This window comes from Pelecanus crispus, chromosome W, assembly GCF_030463565.1.
Source record: "Pelecanus crispus isolate bPelCri1 chromosome W, bPelCri1.pri, whole genome shotgun sequence".
In the NCBI taxonomy this organism is placed as follows: Eukaryota; Metazoa; Chordata; class Aves; order Pelecaniformes; family Pelecanidae; genus Pelecanus; species Pelecanus crispus.
The window spans coordinates 17583249-17604219 of record NC_134675.1 but is presented as its reverse complement, the minus strand read 5'-3'; the positions used below and the strand labels follow the sequence as shown (position 1 = coordinate 17604219).

Genomic DNA, 20971 nt, shown 5'->3' with positions numbered 1-20971 from the left:
CTGCCTCGCACCCCTCGCCCCCCCCCCCCCCCCCCCCCCCCCCGCCCCTCTGTCTCTCTCTTGGCATCGGCCTCTCTCTTGACCTCTCTTATCCCCCTCTCTCTAAGTGTCCCTTGGGATGTGTGAATATCTCCCTCTCAGTCTTAGCCTCTCTCTCTCTCTCAACCTCGGCCACACCCCCACCTCTCTCTCTCTCGCAGTCGCAGTCCCTCTTTATCTCAGTCTTGCCCTCTCTTGAAGTCTCATGAAGTTCATCAAGGGGAAGTGCCAAGTCCTGCACCTGGGGAAGAAGAAGTCCATGCACCAATACATGCTGGGGGACAACAAGCTGGAAAGCACCTTGGCAGAGAAGGATCTGGGGGTCCTGGTGGACAGGGTGGTGGGTTGACCTTGACTGGTCACCAGGTGCCCACCAAGCCGCTCTGTCACTCCCCTTCCTCAACAGGACAGCTCATGGGTCGGGATAAGGACAAGGGAGATCACTCAGCAATTACCGTCACGGGCAAAACAGACTCGACTTGGGGAAATTAGTTTAATGTATTGCCAATTAAACAGAGTAGGACAATGAGAAATAAGAACAAATCTAAAAACACCTTGCCCCCCCACCCCTCCCTTCTTCCAAGGCTCAACTTCACTCCCAACTCTTCTACCTCCTTTTCCCTCCCTGAGCGGCACAGGGGGCTGGGGAATGGGGGTTGCGGTCAGTTCATAATGCTTTGTCTCTGCCACTCCTTCCTTCTCACACTCTTCCCCTGCTCCGGCATGGGGTCCCTCCCACGGGCTGCAGTCCTTCATGAACTGCTCCAACGTGGGTCCTTCCCACGGGCTGCAGTTCTTCACCACAGGGTACAGTCCTTCAGTAATGGACTGCTCCAGCAGGGTGTCCTGGTTTCGTCTGGGATAGAGTTAATTTTCTTCCTTGTAGCTGGCATAATGCTGTGTTTTGGATTTAGGATGAGAATAATGTTGATAACACACTGATGTTTTAGTTGTTGCTGAGTACTGCTTATGCTAGGCAAGGACTTTTCAGCTTCCCATGCTCTGCCAGGTGCACAAGAAGCTGGGAGGGGGCACAGCCAGAACAGTTGACCCAAACTGGCCAAAGGGCTATTCCATACTATATGACATCATGCTCAGTATATAAACTGGGGGGAGTTGGCCGGGGAGCAGCGATCGCTGCTTGGGAACTGGCTGGGCATTGGTTGGTGGGTAGTGAGCAGTTGCATCACTTGTTTTTTCCTGGGTTTTGTTTCTCTCTCTCTCGTCGTTCTCCTTTTCATTATATTTTCTATTACTATTATTATTATTATATTTCAGTTATTAACCTGTTCTTATCTCAACCCATAAGTTTTCTTACTTTTGCCCTTCTGTTTCTCTCCCCCATCCCACCAGTGGGGGGAGGGTGAGTGAGCAGCTGTGTGGTGCTTGGTTGCCGACAGGGACTAAACCAAAACAGTCCTTTTTGGTGCCCAACGTGGGGCACGAGGGGTCTGAGATAATAACAGATTAACCAGAGCTTATTGAGGAATTTGTTAATTGTTGCGGGTCACGATATTGATTCATCTGTTCTCGATCTTACTTTATCTGATCTGTACCATGCTCCATTTTTTGCTGTACGTGTTAAAGCCTGGTGTTGGTTTTTGCAGTCTGCTGTGTTCTGCAGTGATTAGTGATGTTTTGCCTGGGAGATTTGTTATTAAAACACTGACCTTGAGCATTCTTTGGTATTTGGGTTTTGTACTGAAACCATTACTGTACTTCGGGTAGCACCTCATGGAGACAATCAGCAATTATACTTCTTCTGAGAGGTTTTTTATGGAGTAAATACAGAAGGGCACCTTCACTACCTTCTTCTATGATGTTTCCTTCTTCATTACAATAACTTTTCAGTATTTTGAACATCCCTGGGCAGTTAAGATACTTCTATTGATACTTCTTGGGAATACTGTTTTGGTTTTGACAAAGGTTAGTAAGCAATTTAAGAATATCATCCAGAGATCTGCCCCAAGGCTGGATAGTTATGAGTGGCAGGGTATGTGGGATAGCATGGGCAAGTACCTAGGGCAGTGGGCACCTCCCGTGTTTTGGAACTTCACCCCTGAACAAGTGCAGAATCCTGAAGAACTAGTAAAGTATTTGGAAAAAGTATGTTGTCACCCTGGCAACTCCAGAGACAGAAATCACTGCAATGTGCTGGGGCCTTGCCCATGCCTACCGAGCCCTGTTCAACACTATTCAGAACCCTCAAGGGGAAGAGAAGGTCTCTGGATCTGACAACAAAGCGACAGGCACTGCGGCTACTCCAACCCCCATGACAGGCAAGGCGGATACTGCAGGGGACCAACCCATGCCGGTATCAGTCACCCCTGTACACAAGAAGAAATCTTGGAAGTGAAAGTCAGCTCGTTTAGAAAGGGAGGATGAAAATCAGGGCCATCACAAGGAGAGGAGGAGGAAGAAGAGGAAGAACTTGTAAATGAGACTGAAACCATGGGGTCCCTCCCACAGGATACAGTCCATGAACTGCTCCAACATGGGACCTTCCCACGGGCTGCAGTTCTTCAGGAATAGACTGTTCCTGCATGGGTCCCCCACGAGGTCACAGTTCCTGCCAGAAAACCTGCTCCTGCATGGGCTCCTCTCCATGGGCTGCAGCTTCCTTCAGGGCACATCCATCTCCTCTGATGTGGGGTCCTCCATGGGCTGCAGTGTGGATATCTGCTCTGATGTGGTCCTCCATAGGCTGCAGGGGGACAACCTGTGTCACCATGGTCTTCTCCACAGGCTGCAGGGGAATCTCTGCTCCGCTGCCTGGAGTACCTCCTCCCCCTCCTTCTTCACTGACCTTGGTTTCTGCAGGGTTGTTTCTCTCACATTTCCTCGCTCCTTTCTCACAGCTGCTGCTGTGCAGCTTTTTTACCCTTTCTTAAATATGTTATCACAGAGGTGCCACCACCATCTCTGGTTGGCTTAGCTTTGGCCAGGGGTGGGTCTGTCTTGGAGCTGATTGGAACTGGCTTTGTCAGCTATGGGGGCAGCTTCTGGTCTCTTCTCGAGCCAAAAAGTGTCTTTAACATGTACATCAAAAAAGGGAGCATGGCAAAGATCAGATAAACTAATATTGAGAACAGATAAGTTAATATTGTGGTCAGCAACGGTTAAACAGCTATAATATTTATATTGTTCCCTTTAATATGCTCTGGTCAAATTTGTTATTTATCTCACACCCTTTGAGTCCCACACTGGGTGCCAAAAACACTGGTCATAGTTTAACCCCACCTGGCAACTAAGCACCACACAGCTGCTTGCTCGCTCCCCCCCCTGCTCCTAGTGGGATGGCGGGGGAGAATAAGAAGGGTAAAAGTGCAAAAACTTGTGGGTTGAGATAAAGACAGTTTAATAGGGAAAGCGAAAGCTGTCTACACAAGCAAAGCAAAATGAGGAATTCATTCACTCCTTCCCATTGGCAGGCAGATGTTTAGCCATCTCCAGGAAAGCAGGGCTCCATCACGTATAATGGTTACTTAGGAAGACAAACGCCATAATTCTGAACATCCCCCCTTCTTTCTTCCCTGTGGTTTTTATTGCTGAGCATGATGTCATGTGGTATGGAATATCCCTTTGGTCAGTTGGGATCAGCTGTCCCACCTGTGTCCCCTCCCAACTTCTTGTACATCCCTAGTCTATCTGCTGTTGGGGCAGTGTGAGAGACAGAAAAGGTCTTGATGCTGTGTGAGAGCTGTTGAGCAATAGCTAAAACATTGGTGTGTTATCAATGTTCTTTTGGTCACAAAGCCAAAGCATAGCACTATATGGGCTACTATGAAGAAATTTAAGTCTATCCCAGCCAAAACCAGTATACTTGTATAAACAGGGAGGTGGTGGTAATAAGGGAACAGATCTAGAAACTGTCAACTGTGATGTTTGGAGCCTAACTGCCTTAAGGCTTTTTAATCATCTCCTGGATTTCATTCAAAGTAATATGGTGATCTGTTAATTTTAAGGGATGTTAAGAAGGTGGCTGCCTTCTCCAGCACAGGACTCCCTTCTGCTCAGCTGCTGAAGTCCAGCCTGGGGACCTGGGGCCTCTGCTTAGGCTGAGGGATGCAGCTGCCACTTTCCCATTTGCAGGTTCAACCAGTAGTGAAGCTGAGCACGTATTCCAGAGACCCGTACACACACAGAGGACGCTGACATGGCCCGTCACACAGATGCCTTCAACAGCACCTACATGTAGGGCTTGCATAAAACATAAGTATAGGCAGCCACATCCCCTTCTTCCTCTTCAGCTGAAGAGATAGAAGGTCACTAGTGAAGGTACACACATGATGCTCTCTAGATTCACAAGCACATACCCATTCACTGTGATCCCTCGAGTACTGGCATGGCCCCCTTTGTCCAGTACCCCTGCCTGGATCTCAGGCACTCTTACCTGCTTCACAGGTCTCCTACTTGCCAGCTAGTCCAGATTGATGCTCACTAGCAAACACACATGCACTCACACATTCATCCCACAGGCACTCCACATTCGCAAGTCCCCCTGGGCATACCAGCACAGACCCTTGCCTGCTTCTTACTCCTGCCTAGACTTGAGGCTCCTCCCTACTCATTAGCTAGTCCAGCTTGAAGTTTGCTAGCCAATACACACGCACACCAGGTTTGGGGAAGATGCAGACACCCACCCCCCCCCCCCCTTTTCCCCAGCAGCTGGCACCAGGCACCACATGGGCTGTGACTGGTGGTCCTGCTCCAACTACCGGTGCTGGGCCCCTCACTCATGCTGGTGTGTCCCCCCCCCCATTAGCTGTTTTTTTGGGACACACACCATTCCCACCCCAGTGGCTGAAGACAGAGACTATGACTCGCTCCAGTAGCTGATAAGACCCCACTCAGTCCAGTAGCTGACACCACAGGCCAGGGGTGCTTGCACCCCTGGTCCGACTGGAGTAGCTGGCACCGAATCCACTCATGACAGTCCCCTAGTAGCTAGCACTCCAGGCATGAAGTCTGTAGTACCTGCCCTAGGTCTAGAGAGCTATGGCCCCTCCAACTACTGATGCTTGTTCCAGTAGCTGACACCACAGGCCACAGGGGCACCTACCGCCCCAGTCTGACTCCAGTAGCTGACACCAAATTTCATTCACACATACACAGGTCTCACCAGTAGCTGGCACTTAGTCCTTGCAGCATACATACACATGGGGTAGAGAGTGAGATTATGCAGAGAGATTGTTAAGATTTTATAAGAAGACGGGACAGACTGCGGTGATCAGGCTCAGGGCTCAGCCAGACAAACATACTGACCGGCTCTATTTTACATGCAACCGGCCCACTTTATACCCCTTTCTGTCTACCCTCCTCTTTGTTCCTTCCTGCTCTCCCTTCCCCCTGCGTGTCTCTTTATCAGTTTGTATGGTTCTATTGATTCCCTCACCCCTCCCAGTCTGTTGTCTGGGGTCTCCCCCTTAGTTTACAGTCTTATCAGTTGCAAAGTCCAGGTTGATCTCCCTGGAAGAGTAAAAACCTAAATACTGTGTGGAAGTTTCTCCTTTCTGGCTTATTAACCTGTGATCTGTCAAACTTTAAGGCTGGCCTGCAAAACTGTTGCAGAGGACTTTTAAGGCACACTTCTCTCAGGTGGATGCAAAGTCACTGGGAGGAAAAATAAAAATAATAAATGAAGGTTGCTATGGCAGTAAGTGTCCTAGACTTTTTTTAAAATGTGTGTTTAGGCTTAAGGAAAAAACAAAACTATAATGCCATCTCCCCAAATACTTGGTAGGAATAAGGAGTTTCTCTTCTCTGCCAAATCTCTACTTGCATGTTACCTCAGTGGGTGGTCTCAGTGGTGATACTTTAATGAATATTCATATCTGGTTTCATTCTCCTTCCCACACTTCTCTGGTGAGATGAATGAGAAGTTGCTTGGGGATTCAAAGAGCAGTAAATGAACTTGATAATGTCATATGCAGGTACATACAAGCAGTAATCCTGTGTAACCAGACCTACTGTCTGTGCTGGAATTGACATAGAAAGACAAGTTTGAAAGCTGAAACATTGCAGATAGGATTTGAAAATTTTGCTTTTTGGTTTCCATGGTATTATTGAAAGCATAATTACAAGGAAAAGTGGGTCTTAAAAAGATACTAAAATTAACAGCTGCATTTGAACACATTTACTGTTTTAACCTGTGGCTGTTTAGATATAGGATTAGAATGTGATATTTAAAGTATAAGAATCCCTGTCGTGATCAACTCTGAATTATGTGTTTTGTGGTTTGTGTAAAGTTGGTTGTGTTTGTTTTTTTCTCACTTTGTTGTTTCAGATTTGTCCAATATGTGCAGCATTACCTGGAGGGGATCCTAATCATGTCACAGATGACTTTGCAGCTCATCTTACACTGGAACACAGAGCTCCTAGAGATTTAATATCCTTTCTTAAGTTGAGGGAAAAGGGATAGACTATTCCTTATGATAGCTGTAACTACTTGTTTTGACTTCTGTAGTCAAGTGGCTACATCACTTTTGCTTATTTTTTAGAATTGGTGTTTAGTTATAGGGGATCTGTCTGTCTGAATTTTTTATATGTATATATATTTATATCTATCAGACTGTGAATGGGCTTTAGGTGTAGCTTGACAACGTGGGTGTGTGTTTTTGTTTTATTCCTGATAGCAAAACCTTTAAAAGATGGTTTTGACACCCAGCTGCTTCTTTCTGCACTGCAGTTTTTACCCTTCTTGGTCATTAGTTCTGATGCCATTTTGTGTATGGGAAAGCAGCAATCCAGATGCAATAGTGTATTATAGATAATTACGAGACTGAAAGCAGTAAATTTCACCAAAAGCAAAGGTGTTAGAGAATGCTTTGAACTTTGAGTGATTTTAAGCATTTGATTAATTTTATCACTATATTTCAATAGGGTAGTTTCAGCCTGTTATTTATTGACTTTTTTTTTAAGATATAACTAGAAGAGCTATCAGGAGACTTCCTAGGGATTAGGGCTATCTTTCAGTTATCTGCAGATTGTAGTGATATAACTACTCTCAATGACTGAAGAGCTCAAACTGACAGTTTCTTTGCACTTTAAGTACAATTTTCTTTTGTGTTACTTGGTCTTAGGAATAGTAATGTGGCTTGTTTTTTGCTGTACAAATACCTACAACATAGTTTCAGAAGGTACTCTTACTTCATGGAAGTACAGGCCATCATGAAAAACTCTCATTAAGCGATCTCCTATAAATTATTTATCTTTCTATATCTCAAAAAAAATACACTCCTACTGTAATTTGATAGTGCCTTTTTTGTTCAGGGTTTCTTAAAAGAAAAAAAAAGGCCTAACAACTCAAGTTCATTATATCTACTGCTAGCAACTTTAGAGGAAATAGTTTCACTTTGGTTATGATCTGTATTTACATTTAAATTTGTTAACATTTAAATTGTCAGTCCTAATTACACAGTGAAATTAACTTCCTATTGAAGTGGATGAGGTGTTGGATTAGAATTCACGCTTCTGGAGCTTTTCCTCCCCCTTCCACATCAGTGATGTCAGATAACTTTTAATTGGGAAATGTGTGTTTATTACTAGCTACATAAGAGTTAGAGAAATTAGAATAATCTTTTCAGTTACTGAGTAAGGCCACAATGTCAGTCATCACACAACTGATGGGGGGAGCTTTCATTAAAAAATAATCCAGCCACCAAGCCAGGAAACATGAAATTGCTACTCTACCCTTAATTGGTTTAGTGGTGGACTTGGTAGTGTTAGGTTAATGGTTGGACTGGATGATCTTAAAGGTCTTTTCCAACCTAAATGATTCTATGATTCTATGTTATAAATAATTATAGAAAATGCATGTGGAAGTTTCTGTACAGTGTTGCTTTAGCAATCAGTGTTGCCAAGTCCACAAAACTTGATAGGGAAAATTTTTCTGGACTAGCTGTTCCATGTTGGGTGCTATTTCATGTCTTCTGACAGCTAGGACTAAAAGGAAGAAAAAGGGGGAGAGATTTCCCCCTGCCCAGTTGCTAGCAGTTTAGGAAAGGATATTGTCTTCTGTGTAGCAGTTAGAAGGGATTTTAAGCTGTTTTAAATGGCTGCACATATTTCTTGTGAAGAATCCTGCGCAGCCACTGTAAGATATCACCTTTATCCTTGGAGACTCTGGACAGCTCTTTAAATTCCAGTTTCTTTCTTAAACAATTTTCAACTGTTTTACTGTTTAAAACATGACTTTAGTCTTGATCATGTAAATGGTTCTAGCTTGGTTGTTTTCAGTATAAGTTTGCAATGAGTTAAGAGTTCCAAATGCTTTTCTAACCCCAGCATAGTTGGGTGAGACTTCAATATACTCTTAACTAGTATTTAAATAATGTTGTTTATCTTAAAAACACTTTGAAAGGTGCAGTTAGCAAGCTACTAAGATCCTTTTCTAAATGAGACCAAGGCTGGAATTTTTCAAAGGATTTATATTAAGGATGTTCTAGTTATCTTATTTCCCAAGTTTACTTTAAAAAAATCCTAAATGGGGGCATTTTCATTTATTATAGTAACTGGATATTCTTACTTGCCAAAAGAAGTCTAATAATTTTTCAGTCTTAAATTTCTCAACTCAGTGATATCATGAGGAAATGAATTCTACACCATAACTGTACGTTGTGTGATAAGTACATTGGGCACCAGTCTGATACAAATAATAGATTTTATACAAGTGATAAACATGCTATTTTTGAAAATAAGAAAATTGGAGATAAGGTGAGCTAAAACTACTAATTTAGAAATTGGAAAAATAAGATATGTCCAAGTATGTTATTTCCTAGCTTAGTAGTTAATTGCACTAGTGCTTCTTAAGATAAAAGGAAGCTTTAGCTAGACTGTCTTGGGAGAACTCATATGTTAACACTGTTCTGGGAAAGATCATCTTTAAATGATTTGCTGATAGTCTCTTAGTATGTATGAAAAAGCTTATATTTCATTTCAAGTCATAGACATCCTAAGAAATGTGGGAAATAAAGAAAGTGAAAGGGCTTGTTTTCATAATTGGAGCAAATGGAATTTGTGTGGAGAAAGAGAGGGAAGATGAAGCAAAGGAGTATGACAGAAGTGCTGAATTCTCTGTTGACCTGCAATTCCTTGAAGACTGGAGTGGGTGAAATTCCTTGGATAAAAGTATAAAATGCAATAATTACTGTGTTTTCTTGGTAAGAATGGCAATAAAACTTTGTAGATTATTTTCAGTATTTAAATACCCTTCTTTCCCAATTTTGATGTTAAAATCCTTATGTCTGTTGAGTAATGTGTTCTGCTGAATATGCATCATCAGTTTAAATTACCTAGTAGAAAACTTTGATCCAGAAGGCAGGAAATCCATCCTGACATTTTTTAGACATGATAAAAAGCCTGGGAAAGATTAAATTGGTGCAAGCAGCCCTGGGTGCCTTGGGTTCAGATCTATAGGTCTGACTGGCACCATAGCTATGATTGCATTACACTTATAAAGTTGAATCATTGTTTTATGAATGAGGAATAGTGTGTTGCCTGATTATTCCACCTAGTAAGTGTTCTTGCTGTTTAATACTTGATAGCAAAAGACTTTTCTTAACTGCTTGGTTACGATGAATCTAGTGGTGTTCGGCACGTACGTAGAATGTTTCACCCAGGCCGGGGTTTGGGAGGCCCCCGTGCACGTAGATCAAACATGCACTTTACTAGCAGTTCCACTGGTGGGCTTTCATCTTCTCAGAGTTCATATTCTCCAAGCAACAGAGAAACCATGGATCCTATAGCTGGTAAGAGCTGTAACCACTGATTTTAGCTCAGAGTCTTTAAATAGACTTTGAAACAAAATCCAAGATGATAATAGTTGCCTTGTTTTTCTGTGTTTTGAAAAAAAAAATATATATGCTTCCCAATGTCATAATTGATGGGTGTTTACTGATGAAAAGTATCCTTAATTGGATTGTTTACAGGGATTGAACCCGGAACTTCTGAAATTAAAAACACTGCCCCTTTAGCTTGTGCTTTTACATTTAAAGACTTCTAGGCTCATTCTGATGACTGACCTGTCCACAGGTGGTATCAAAGAATGGTTGAGGTTGGAAGGGACCTTTCAAGATCATCTAGTCCAACCGCCCCCCCCAAGCAGGGCTACCTAGAGCAGGTTGCCCAGGACCATGTCCAGTCAGCTTTTTAATATCTCCATGGATGGACTCTGCAACCTCTTACAGCGTTTGACCACCCTCACAGTAAAAAGTGTTTTCTCGTGTTCAGATGGATTTAATTTGTTTTAATTTGTGCCCATTGCCTGTTGTCCTGTCAGTGGGCAGTACAGAGAAGAGTATGGCTCCCTTTCCTTCATTCCCTCCCATCAGGTATTTATATACACTGATAAGATTCCTCCCCCTTGAGCCTTCTCTTTTCCAGGCTGAAGAGTCCCAGATCTCTTAGCCTCTCCTCATATGATATGTATGTATGTATTTTTAAATGTAATTGTTTATAACCACTATTACCTACTTCAGTGCATCTAGCTTTAATTTGCCATGTGCATAGAGGTGTTAGAGATGAATCTTAATTTTTTTAGCACAAACCAAGTGCTGTACTTGAGTTCATCAAGATGAAATTGGTTCAATTCGAATATTATTGATAGACATTTAAAATGTGCTCAGTTTACTTTCAGATTACAGTTTGGATGACAGGCTTGCTGATTTTAGGAGGTCTTTTTTAACTCTTTTAAAATTCTTACATAACTGTATTTTAATAAGTATTTTATATAGAGCTGAGCAACAGCCCTGCCTTAAGGTTTGTCACGAATGCAGGTCTGTGAATCCTGCTGATTATGTCAATTCACTATGAATGAGTGACTTTACACAGTTTGATTTAGTAAAAGTTAGAATTTACTTGTAGCGAATTGCAGAATTTGATTATAATATTTTTAATAGCACCCAATCATCAATGATTAATAAAGTGATTAGACAAAATTGATCAAAACAGTGACTTAGTGACAGATTCGAAGATGGCAAGGTTCACTCTATTACTACATAGAAGCACATAAAAGAGAATTAAATCACACTGAGTTAAAATGATTCATAAAAGCATTGCATATATATGGAATAAAGGCAAGGGGGGGGGCCCTCCCGTTGAGTCATGAGGTTCAGAATGGACCCCCTTGCTTTCTAAACTCCTTCTCAGAGAGGAGCCTAGGTGCGGCTGGGCCCACTCTTAGTCTCAGACTTGGTCAACGGTTTAGGAGAGTAATGCTATAAGAATAATACAGCAATATAAAACTCCTTTTAAAATTAAATCATACATCTACAAAACTACTTAAATTGATTCATGCATGCACACTTACAACTATAAATGCATATATGAAAATAGTATACCTGTTAAAAATTCCCCTCGAGTTTAGTGAAATACGTCTAATGCCTTGGCATTTCTCAATGGGCAAGAGTAGAGTCTCGAGGAGTGAAGAATATCAGCAGCCCAGGCTCCGTTGTCAATCTCCGGCAATGGAGTTCTGGTGGCAGCAGACTTTCAGAATCTGCTAGTTTTTGCTGACTCTGAGAGACATTTCGATTCAAGGGAGATGCTGGTGCAGCCCGTGGTGGTCCAGGAGAGCTCAAAGGGCCTCGCTTAGGACTGCCATTTATAGGATTGTGAGATGATTGACTTTAATCACCAGTAAATTTCCATCCGAGCCACGATTCGGGTCGGCTTGTTGTTAGAATTCCAGCAGTGATGATACCACCCTGTTTCAAGGCTGTCCGGGGTAGCTGTTTGTTCTCGTTCCCCTCGTTAGCCATAATATGAATGTTGATAAGAACAGAGCCGCTCTCTGCTCCAGCCATGTAGGAGTTTCTGGTACAATTAAGGGGCGCTTAACTGACCAACTCGCTACACAAAAGCTGCGGCCTGGAATTCCTGAGATTGTAAAGCGGCCGAAGTGAAGGGGAAAAACAGAACAGAAGAACAGGGGCAGGGGGAGATGTACCACCACAAGGTTATGCAATGGGAAGGTAAGCCTGAATTCAACCTTGAGCTGACTGACACAAGTAACTCACAAGATGAAGGAGACTGGACTCTTGTCTCTGCTCGGGGCAGAAGGAAGAACCTTCCCCCTTCCCCTAAAGTACCCCTGCATAACAGAGATGATGCTCTGGGGCTGGAGAACAAAGAGCACATGAGTAACGGACAAGATCCAGGAAAAGCCGACCATGCAAAGTTGATCCAACCATCCACCCACATTAGAACCAGTGCCACCAGAAAAGCACATAAAGTATTAGTAAATGGAGATTCCTCACTGAGAGGCACCGAAGCACCCATTTGCCATCCAGACAATTTCTCTAGAGAAGTTTGCTGCCTACCAGGAGCTCACATTCACGACGTCACCGAGAGCCTGGTGAACCCTACAGATTATCATCCGCTCCTACTATTCCACATAGGGTCCAATGATACTGCGACAAGGCAACTTAGAACCATCAAAAGAGACTATATGTCCCTCGGAGCAACGTTAAAAGGATCTGGAGCACAAGTGGTATTCCCTCTATCCTGCCAGTCAGAGGAAGGGGTTCAGGAAGGAGGAGAAGAATTGAACAGGTGAATGCCTGGCTGCGTGGCTGGTGCCATACTCAAGGCTTTGGCTTCTGTGATCACGGATCTGCCTTTGAGAAGCTGGATTTGTTGGGAGCTGATGGGATTCACTTGACCAAGTGGGGCAAGAGGGTCTTCACCAACAAGCTGGCCAGACTTACAAGGAGGGCTTTAAACTAGATTTAGTGTGGGGGAAGGGGCTGGAGTTCTGAGCACCAGACAGGAGCCAGGGGCTGCTGATGTATTAGGAACCAACAGGGAAACATCTGTGAAAAGCCTCAAAGGAATTAGGGCATGTTCCTCTAAAAAGGTGACAAGGGAGGTAGCCTAGCTGAAGTGCCTCTATACAGATGCATGCAGCATGGGTAACAGAGGAGGAGCTGGAAGCCACTGTGCAGCTAGAAAGCTATGATCTAATTGCTATTGCTGAAACATGGTGGGATGAATCGCATGACTGGAGCACTGCAATTGATGGCTGTAAACTGTTCAGAAGGAAGGAGGGGTGGGGGGGTTGCCCTCTATGTAAAAAAAAAAAAAAAAAAAAAAAAAAAAAAAATGGATTGACTGCACAGAGCTGTCTTTGAAAAACAGTGATGAACAGGTTGAGAGATTATGGGTAAAACTTAGGGGCCAAGCCAACAAAGGAAACCTTGTGGTTGGTGTTTACTACAGGCCACCTGATCAAGGGGAACCTGATGATGAAGCGTTCTTACTTCAACTACAGGAAGCATCACGCTTGCAGGCTCTGATCCTGCTGAGGGACTTCAATCACCCTGACATCTACTGGAAAATTTGGATAATTTTTTAATCCGGATGATAGACAGCCCAACCATAGGAGAAGCATTACTAGACCTGTTGCTTACCAACACAAATGAACTCATTAGGGCTGTCAAGATTGGTGGCAGCCTGGGCTGCAGTGATCATGCCCTGGTGGAATTCACAGTCTTGAGGGATATGGGCCAGGTGAAGAGTAGAGTCAGGACCCTGAATATTAGGAGAGCAAGCTTTCACTTCTTTAAGGAATTAATGGATGGGACCCCCTGGGAAACTGCCCTCAGGGACAAAGGAGCAGAAGAGGGCTGGCAGCTCTTTAAGGATATCTTTCTTAGGGCGCAAGAGCTCTCGATTCCCATGTGCAAGAAATCAGGCAAGGAAGGCAGGAGACCAGCATGGCTGAGTAAGGACCTCCTGGTCAAACTAAAGTGTAAGAAGGAAATGCACAGGCAGTGGAACCAGGGTCATGTATCCTGGGAAGAATATAGGGATGCTGCCTGGATGTGTAGAAATGGGACCAGGAAAGCTAAGGCGCAGTTGGATCTGAATTTGGCAAGGGGTACGAAGAATAATAAGAAGGGCTTCTACAGGTACGTTGGCCAGAAAAGGAAGACAAAAGAAAATGTACCCACCCCTGATAAATAAGACATGTGAACTAGTGACAACTGATGTGGAGAATGCTGAGGTGCTCAACGATTTTTTGCCTCAGTTTTCAATAGTAATCTCTCTTCCCACATCCCTTAAGCCCCTGAACCTCAAGGCAGGGACTGGGGGAATGAACTCCCTGCCGTCGTAGGAGATCAGGTTTGAGACCACCTGAGGAACCTGAACATACACAAGTCCATGGGACCCTACGAGGTGCATCCCAGGGTCCTGAGGGAATTGGCTGATGTAGTTGCCTAGCCACTCTCCGTCATATTTGAAAAGTCATGGTAGTCAGGCGAGGTCCCCAGTGACTGAAAAAAGGGAAAAGTCATGCCCATTTTTTAAAAGGGTAAAAAGGAGGACCCTGGGAACTACCGACCAGTCAGTCTCACCTCCGTGCCCAGTAAGATCATGGAACAGATCCTCCTGGAAAAGATGTCGAACCATATGGAAGGCAGGGAGGTGATCAGAGATGGCCAACGTGGCTTCACCAAGGGCAGATCATGCCTGACTAATCTAGTGGTGTTCTATGATGGAGGGACTGCATCAGTGGACAAGGGAAGAGCTACAGACATCATCTACCTAGATTTCTGTAAGGCCTTTGATATGGTCTCCCACAATATTCTTGCTTCTAAACTGGGCTTGATGGATGGACTGTTAGGTGGATAAGGAATTGGCTGGAAGGCTGCGTCCAAAGAGTTCTAAGTCAATGGCTCAATGTCCAAATGGAAACCAGTAATGAGTGGTGTCCCTCAAGGGTCCGTACTGGGACCAATACTATTTAATATCTTCATCAACGATGTAAACAGTGGGATTGAGTGCACCCTCAGCAAGTCTGCAGATGACACCAAGCTGAGTGGTGCAGTTGATTCACTAGAAGGAAGGGCTGCCATCCAGAGGGACCTTGGCAGGCTTGAGGAGTGGGCCCATGTGAACCTCATGAAGTTCAACAAGGCCAAATGCAAGGTCCTGCATCCAGTGCGCGTCCAACTCTGGGGTCGCCAGCACAGGAAAGACATGGATCTGTTAGAGCGGGTCCAGAGGAGGACCCCAAAAATTATCAGAGGGCTGGAACACCTCTCGTATGAAGAAAGACTGAGAGAGTTGGGGTTGTTCAGCCTGGAGAAGAGAAGGCTCCGGGGAGACTTTATTGCAGCCTTTCAGTAATTAAAGAGGGCTTATAAGAAAGACACAGAGTGACTTTTTACCAGGGCCTGTAGTGACAGGACAAGAGGCAATAATTACAAACTGAAAGAGGGTAGGTTTAGATTGGACATAAGGAAGATATTTTTTTCACTATGAGGGTGGTGAGATGCTAGGATAGATTGCCCAGAGAAGTTTTGGATGCCCCAACATTGGAAGTGTTCAAAGTCAGGTTGGAGGGGGCTTTGAGCAACCTGATCTAGCAAAAGATGATTCTGCCCATGGCAAGGGGGTTGGACTAGACAATCTTTAAAGGTTCCTTTGCAACTCAATTCTTTGATTTGTGTGTCATATTTTGGTCAGATTTAGGAGAATTTTGAAGGGGAAGATGTCTTATTTTTAACTTCCAGCAATCACAAAGGCATATTTTTAGGATTTACAGATATAGTCTGTAAGTATTTTTTCAACTTTGTGATTTTCAAGAATAAGTTCTCTATAAAGAGGTAAAAATAAAAATTGACCAAGAAGTTGATTTTTAAAAGAGCTATAATTTGTCCTAGTGTAAAATCTTAAGACATCAATCTTACACTTGTATAGTGAAAGATGATAAGTGTCAGGGAAACTTCAGAACTTCCTGCACTTATCTAAGTTCCTGCTATTATCTGCCTTTGCTTCAGACACTGGAAGGACATGAGTGTTTAAACTGGAGCTTCTTATTGTTAGGCTATGATTCCTTGAGAGGCAGTGAACCAACTTAAGAGTGCATTGCTTTTGAAAGAGGAAGCTGCAGCTCCACACACACACACACCCCCCCCCCCCCCCCACCTTTCCATAGGCATAGTTCCTTTGCCTCTGTTGTGCTGGCTGCTCTTCAGGCCCTCTGTGAGCTGATTTAACTCATTGAAATGGCAGAAAAATAATAGAAAAATTTAGTTTGGAATTGACCTCTGCAGGTTGTCTATTTCCAGCCCCTTTCTCAAAGGAGATCTATTTAGATCAGGTTGATCAGGTTGCTCAAGGTCTCATTCAGTTGAGTTTTGAATGCCTCCAAGGACAGAGTTCCTACAACCTCTCTGGGCAACCTGTTCTACTATTTAAAAACCTTAATGTTTTAAAAGGGGTGAGTGGGGGGGGGGGGATACAAAAAATAAACCCCTTTGGATGTAATTGGAATTTCCCATGTTCCCTTGTCTCACTCTTGTCATATTACTGTATGCCTCTGAGAAGAGTCTAGCTTAGTCTTCTCTGTATCTTCCAATCAGGTAGATTCAGACAGCAATAAGATATCTTCCAAAGTATTCTTTTCCAGGCTGAACAAATCCAGTTCTCCTGCTCTTTCCTCATGTACTGTGTTGCAGCCTCCTGATCGTCTTGGTGGCCCTTCACTGGACTTGTTCCATTATGTCCATGTGTCTCTTGTCCTGGGGAGCCTAAAACTGGACACAGCACTCTGGATGTGGCCTCGCCAGTGCCAAATAGAGGGGAAGAATCACTTCCCGGGACCTGCTGGCTGTACTCCTACTACTAAAAATATCCCAGCAAAAGAGGATGAAAAATTTTCTGTCATCTTAGTGAGTTAAGTTAGGTCATGGGTCTGTAAAGCACTAAAGTTGGTGCAAGAAGGAAAAGGAAGGATGTTTGTGTGTTCTGGAGTGCAAGACTTCCTCTTACCATTACAGTGGGCGTTAGTTCAGCTGAGTTAAATGTGAAGCAGCTGCCTTGGTTTGTTTCAGCCTCACAAGGCCTTCCCATTTTAGGAGCACATGTAATAAAATGGTATTCCTTTGAGTCTTGTTTTTTTGGGTTTTTTATTTTTCATTCAGAGAATGTAGTGCAGCCTGGCTGGATGTCTGTGTCATGCCAAGCCTGTGTCTCAAATTCACATCTGCTATCAGGGTTCTGTTAAGCTGTACTCAAAGTGATCTTACAAACAGTGAGGATAAATACATCTGTCCTACCTGGCAGTGTTATAAGTCTTCCTTTGTATTGGGGTAATAATTAGTACATACTACCAGAAGTTAGAACTTGTGCTTGTAACAGACCTGTAAACATTATTTATTTATTTTTCTTCTTGTGGTGGTTATCAGTAATTAGTGAAATAAAATATTATTGGTAGTTAATCTTGATATGATTAGCTGTGCTGATTAAAAGTGACTTGAGCATTTACTGTTGACATTCCAAGTGTTCCTGGTGCAAAGAGCTACTGCACTGTGCTTTATTCCCCTAAGAAAAGCCTAGTTTCAAAGGATTATATCTTGAAAGTAAGATGGAAGAAAAATTTTTGTGACCTGTAATAACAACTTGCAGCTTTAATGAGGGTTGGATAGATAGGGGAACAAAATAATCTACTACTTCTGCCCTCCTTGCATCAAACACAACAAAGTAGCACTTGCAACTTTGTGTGGAATATAATCTGTAGTAAATCACTGAGCAGTAACTTATTATTAATGTTTATTTTGGGAAATGCTTAGCATGGACAGAATTTGTCACAGTCTTGAACTTTGGAGGAAAGGAATCCAGGCTAGACTTATTTTTTTTTTTTTTTATTGTTACAATTTCTCTTTCCAGCAGTGGTTGAAAGTCTCACAAAAAAAGCCCTGCTGTGGTCAGATATTTTTCATATAATACAACATTTGAAAACCCTTTCTGAACTGAATATTTTCTAAAAATGTCTGAAATGATGTTGTAATATTTGTCTTCTCTGCAGCGCAGCTTCCCTCTGGAATATGCATTGAAGGTGCATGGGGGGGATATAAAACCACCAACTGAAGTCAGAATTGAAGTGAATAGTTATTAGTCAATAACTATTTTGACTTGATAAAATTTTAGAAAATTGTTGCACAGGATATTGCTTATATGGTATTCCCCATAGGTTGACTCTTATTGGTTTAAAAAGCTTTAAGCTTTGACTTTCCTATTTATGCACAGTTCTTTACTCTAGATGATTCTTAATCTTCCTTACCCTATGGGCTTTGAGACATGGGATGCTTGTAATGGATAGCCCATGAAGCTTTTCAAATCAATACGATTTGTTCATTAATTTCATTGATGAAAGGTTTTAGAAAGCAAAGGAATTGATATACTGGTATTTGGGACATATTTATGCTGTTGTGTGATATGTATTTAAGCAGCTTTCACTGTAGAAATTTCTCTCTCTTCTGGCAGAGCTTTTATCTCAGTTATCAGGCGTGAGACGTTCTGCAGGGCAGCTCAATTCTTCTGGCCCTTCTGCTTCTCAGTTACAGCAGCTGCAGATGCAACTGCAGTTGGAGCGACAGCATGCACAGGCAGCAAGACAACAACTGGAGACTGCACGCAATGCAACTAGACGCACTAACACAAGCAGCATCCCCACCACTCTTACACAATCTATAGCAGCAACCAATACATCTAACACAGAAAACAGTCAGCAGACTATACAGAATTCCCAGTTTCTTCTTACAAGGTAACTTGTTCTGTGGGTTTAACTCTTCTGCCATTTCTGTTTTCCTTGGTCCTGTTATGGACATAGAATTCAGTGAAACTACTGCCAGATCCCTAATGAAGTTTGGAGTTGAGATACTATGCTTTTGTTTGCATTTGTAACGTCTCCTTTTCAACCCTGCTGTGTGTTTGTTCCCAGGCAATGAATAAATATTACTTGCTGTTTCTTAGTTTGTAGAGAAACATAAGGGATATTACTTTGTTAAACTGTGCTTGTTTACCCTACTACTTCTGATAAAACAAGAGCCTTTACAATAATATGTTTCAAACTGATAATGTGAGGGGAGGGAACTTAAAAGGTAGTTTATTAAATAGGAAATGAATCTTTAATGAAGGCTGAAGGCTGAATAGAGGTTTATATGTAAAATATTTTGGATGAAAAAAGCAAATAAGGAATGTTCTATTAATAAGCAGAATACATTATCTGTTTCAGAAAGTATAGTTAGATCCTAGAGTTCTGTAGAATGGAATAGTCCAGTTGGAAGGGACCTACAACGATCATCTAGTCCATTCTGCTATAGAAGAGTTGCCCACTCTCGTTCCCGCTCTTTTAGGAGGTTTAGAATACTGATTTTCTGGATTCAAGGGGGGGGGGGGGTGTTCAATTAGATGTTGAGAAAGAGCACAGGCATTTAAACAGTTTCTGTGTCAAGAAACCTGGGCTGGGACAAGTTATTGCCGTCATGCTGATTTTTATCAAAACTTATGATAATATCTCAATCCAAAACTTTTTGAAAATAGTAACTTTAATGAAAGTATCTGCAAATGTCAGTCACTGATCTTGTGAGCGAGGATAGAACTGGAGCAAGCAATTTCCTTGCTTCTATTAGGTGATGGTGCATGCACTGATAAGTGAAGTGAATGATGTACTGTGCTTTAGGAATCTCTGGGCATTATGTGTGTAGTAATGTATTTTGTGTCATGCTTGCATTTAGAAGTTGTCCTGGGGACAAAATGAGCACTTAAGGGATGACTAGAGAATTTTAACACCCCTTAAAACAAAACCCCTCTGAAGGGAAAGAAACTTCAGAAATAGCTAATTTTTTTTTCCTTCAGCCTTAGAATCCACTTCTATGAAGTTTCTTGAAGCATCTAGGAACAAGTTTGTTAAATGTCTGTATTCTTGCATCAGGAGTGCCAGGTGTTGTCAGATCTGTACATGTCAAAAGAAGTGCAGCAGTACCTAGGTTGTTTCTCAAAGGAATGGCTTTCAGATGTTATTCAGCACGCGTCAGTCCAGCTGTTTAGGCAATTAGTGAAAGCCCATTTTGTTGATGATATTATTAAGCCCGTCTTCTCTCTTTCTGTGATGCTATGCAGGTTGAATGATCCTAAGATGTCAGAAGCAGAGCGTCAGTCAAAGGAAAGCGAACGGGCGGACCGCAGCTTGTTTGTTCAAGAGCTTCTACTGTCCACTTTGATGCGGGAAGAAAGTTCCTCCTCAGATGAGGATGAACGGGGAGAGATTGCTGATTTTGGTGCTATGGGCTGTGTAGATATTATGCCTCTAGATGTTGCTTTAGAAAACCTCAATTTAAAAGAGAATAATAAAGGAAATGAGCCTCCTCTTTGATGGCATCCCACTTTGCAGACAATGTCCTCTGTGCTGTATTTGCCAATGAAAGTGGACAACAACTATCTTGGGTTCGTTTTGGTGATTGTAATTTCAGGTCTGTCACTCTTGTTACATTGTGTACATTCAAAGGAAGAGAGAAAAGATATATACGATAATCATTTCCACTTAACCAATTTTTACTTTTAGCAGGTAAATATAGGTTGCAGTGCGGAGAAAAAAGCTCTGCATCCTGTAGCTTGACGTGCAAAAAGCTCTCCTAATACTCCACATTCAAACTGAAGAGGAAAAAATGAAAAATCTCTAATAAAGCTGCTGTGTGTATTTATGAATATTAATGAATAAAAATTGCTTGGATGGTTTACCTTAACTATTGCATGATTTTTTTTGCAGCGTGCATGAGTTTTAGTGACCTTGTCATTTAAAAAATGTAAGTACAAGGAGTAAAACTATAAAACCCCAAAGCTTTCCCATTATTCAAAGGTAATGTGACAAAAAAAGATTAATGCTCACTAGCAGTTTGTGGCCGTGAAGTAGCCTTTGAGTAACACATGGTCCATGACCTTTTTATGTGCTCTCCCTGCCTATTAATGCAAACTCTGCAGTGGGCTATATTTTTGCCTCCAGAGTGTGATGTTTTGCTATATCGTGACCACTATGTTGCTCTGTTAGGCATCATATCCATGTGGAATTGAACTTTGTATTTGTCTGTAGGAGACAAAAACCAAGGGCCACTACTGGAATCTACCACAAAGGGCTTCTGCGTGC

At 42.6% G+C, this 20971-nt stretch overlaps 1 protein-coding gene across 1 annotated transcript in view; it reads left to right on the top strand.

Annotated features, from left to right (window-relative positions):
• Positions 1-20203, top strand: part of LOC142596514 (E3 ubiquitin-protein ligase KCMF1-like) — a 57246-nt gene extending 37043 nt beyond the window's left edge. Inside the window, exons 4-7 of the mRNA XM_075725657.1 lie at positions 6326-6427; positions 9614-9788; positions 18313-18592; positions 19951-20203. Of these exons, the coding sequence (XP_075581772.1) occupies positions 6326-6427; positions 9614-9788; positions 18313-18592; positions 19951-20203 (810 nt within the window). The remainder of the gene's footprint in view (positions 1-6325; positions 6428-9613; positions 9789-18312; positions 18593-19950) is intronic.
• The last annotated feature ends 768 nt before the right edge of the window (positions 20204-20971 follow it).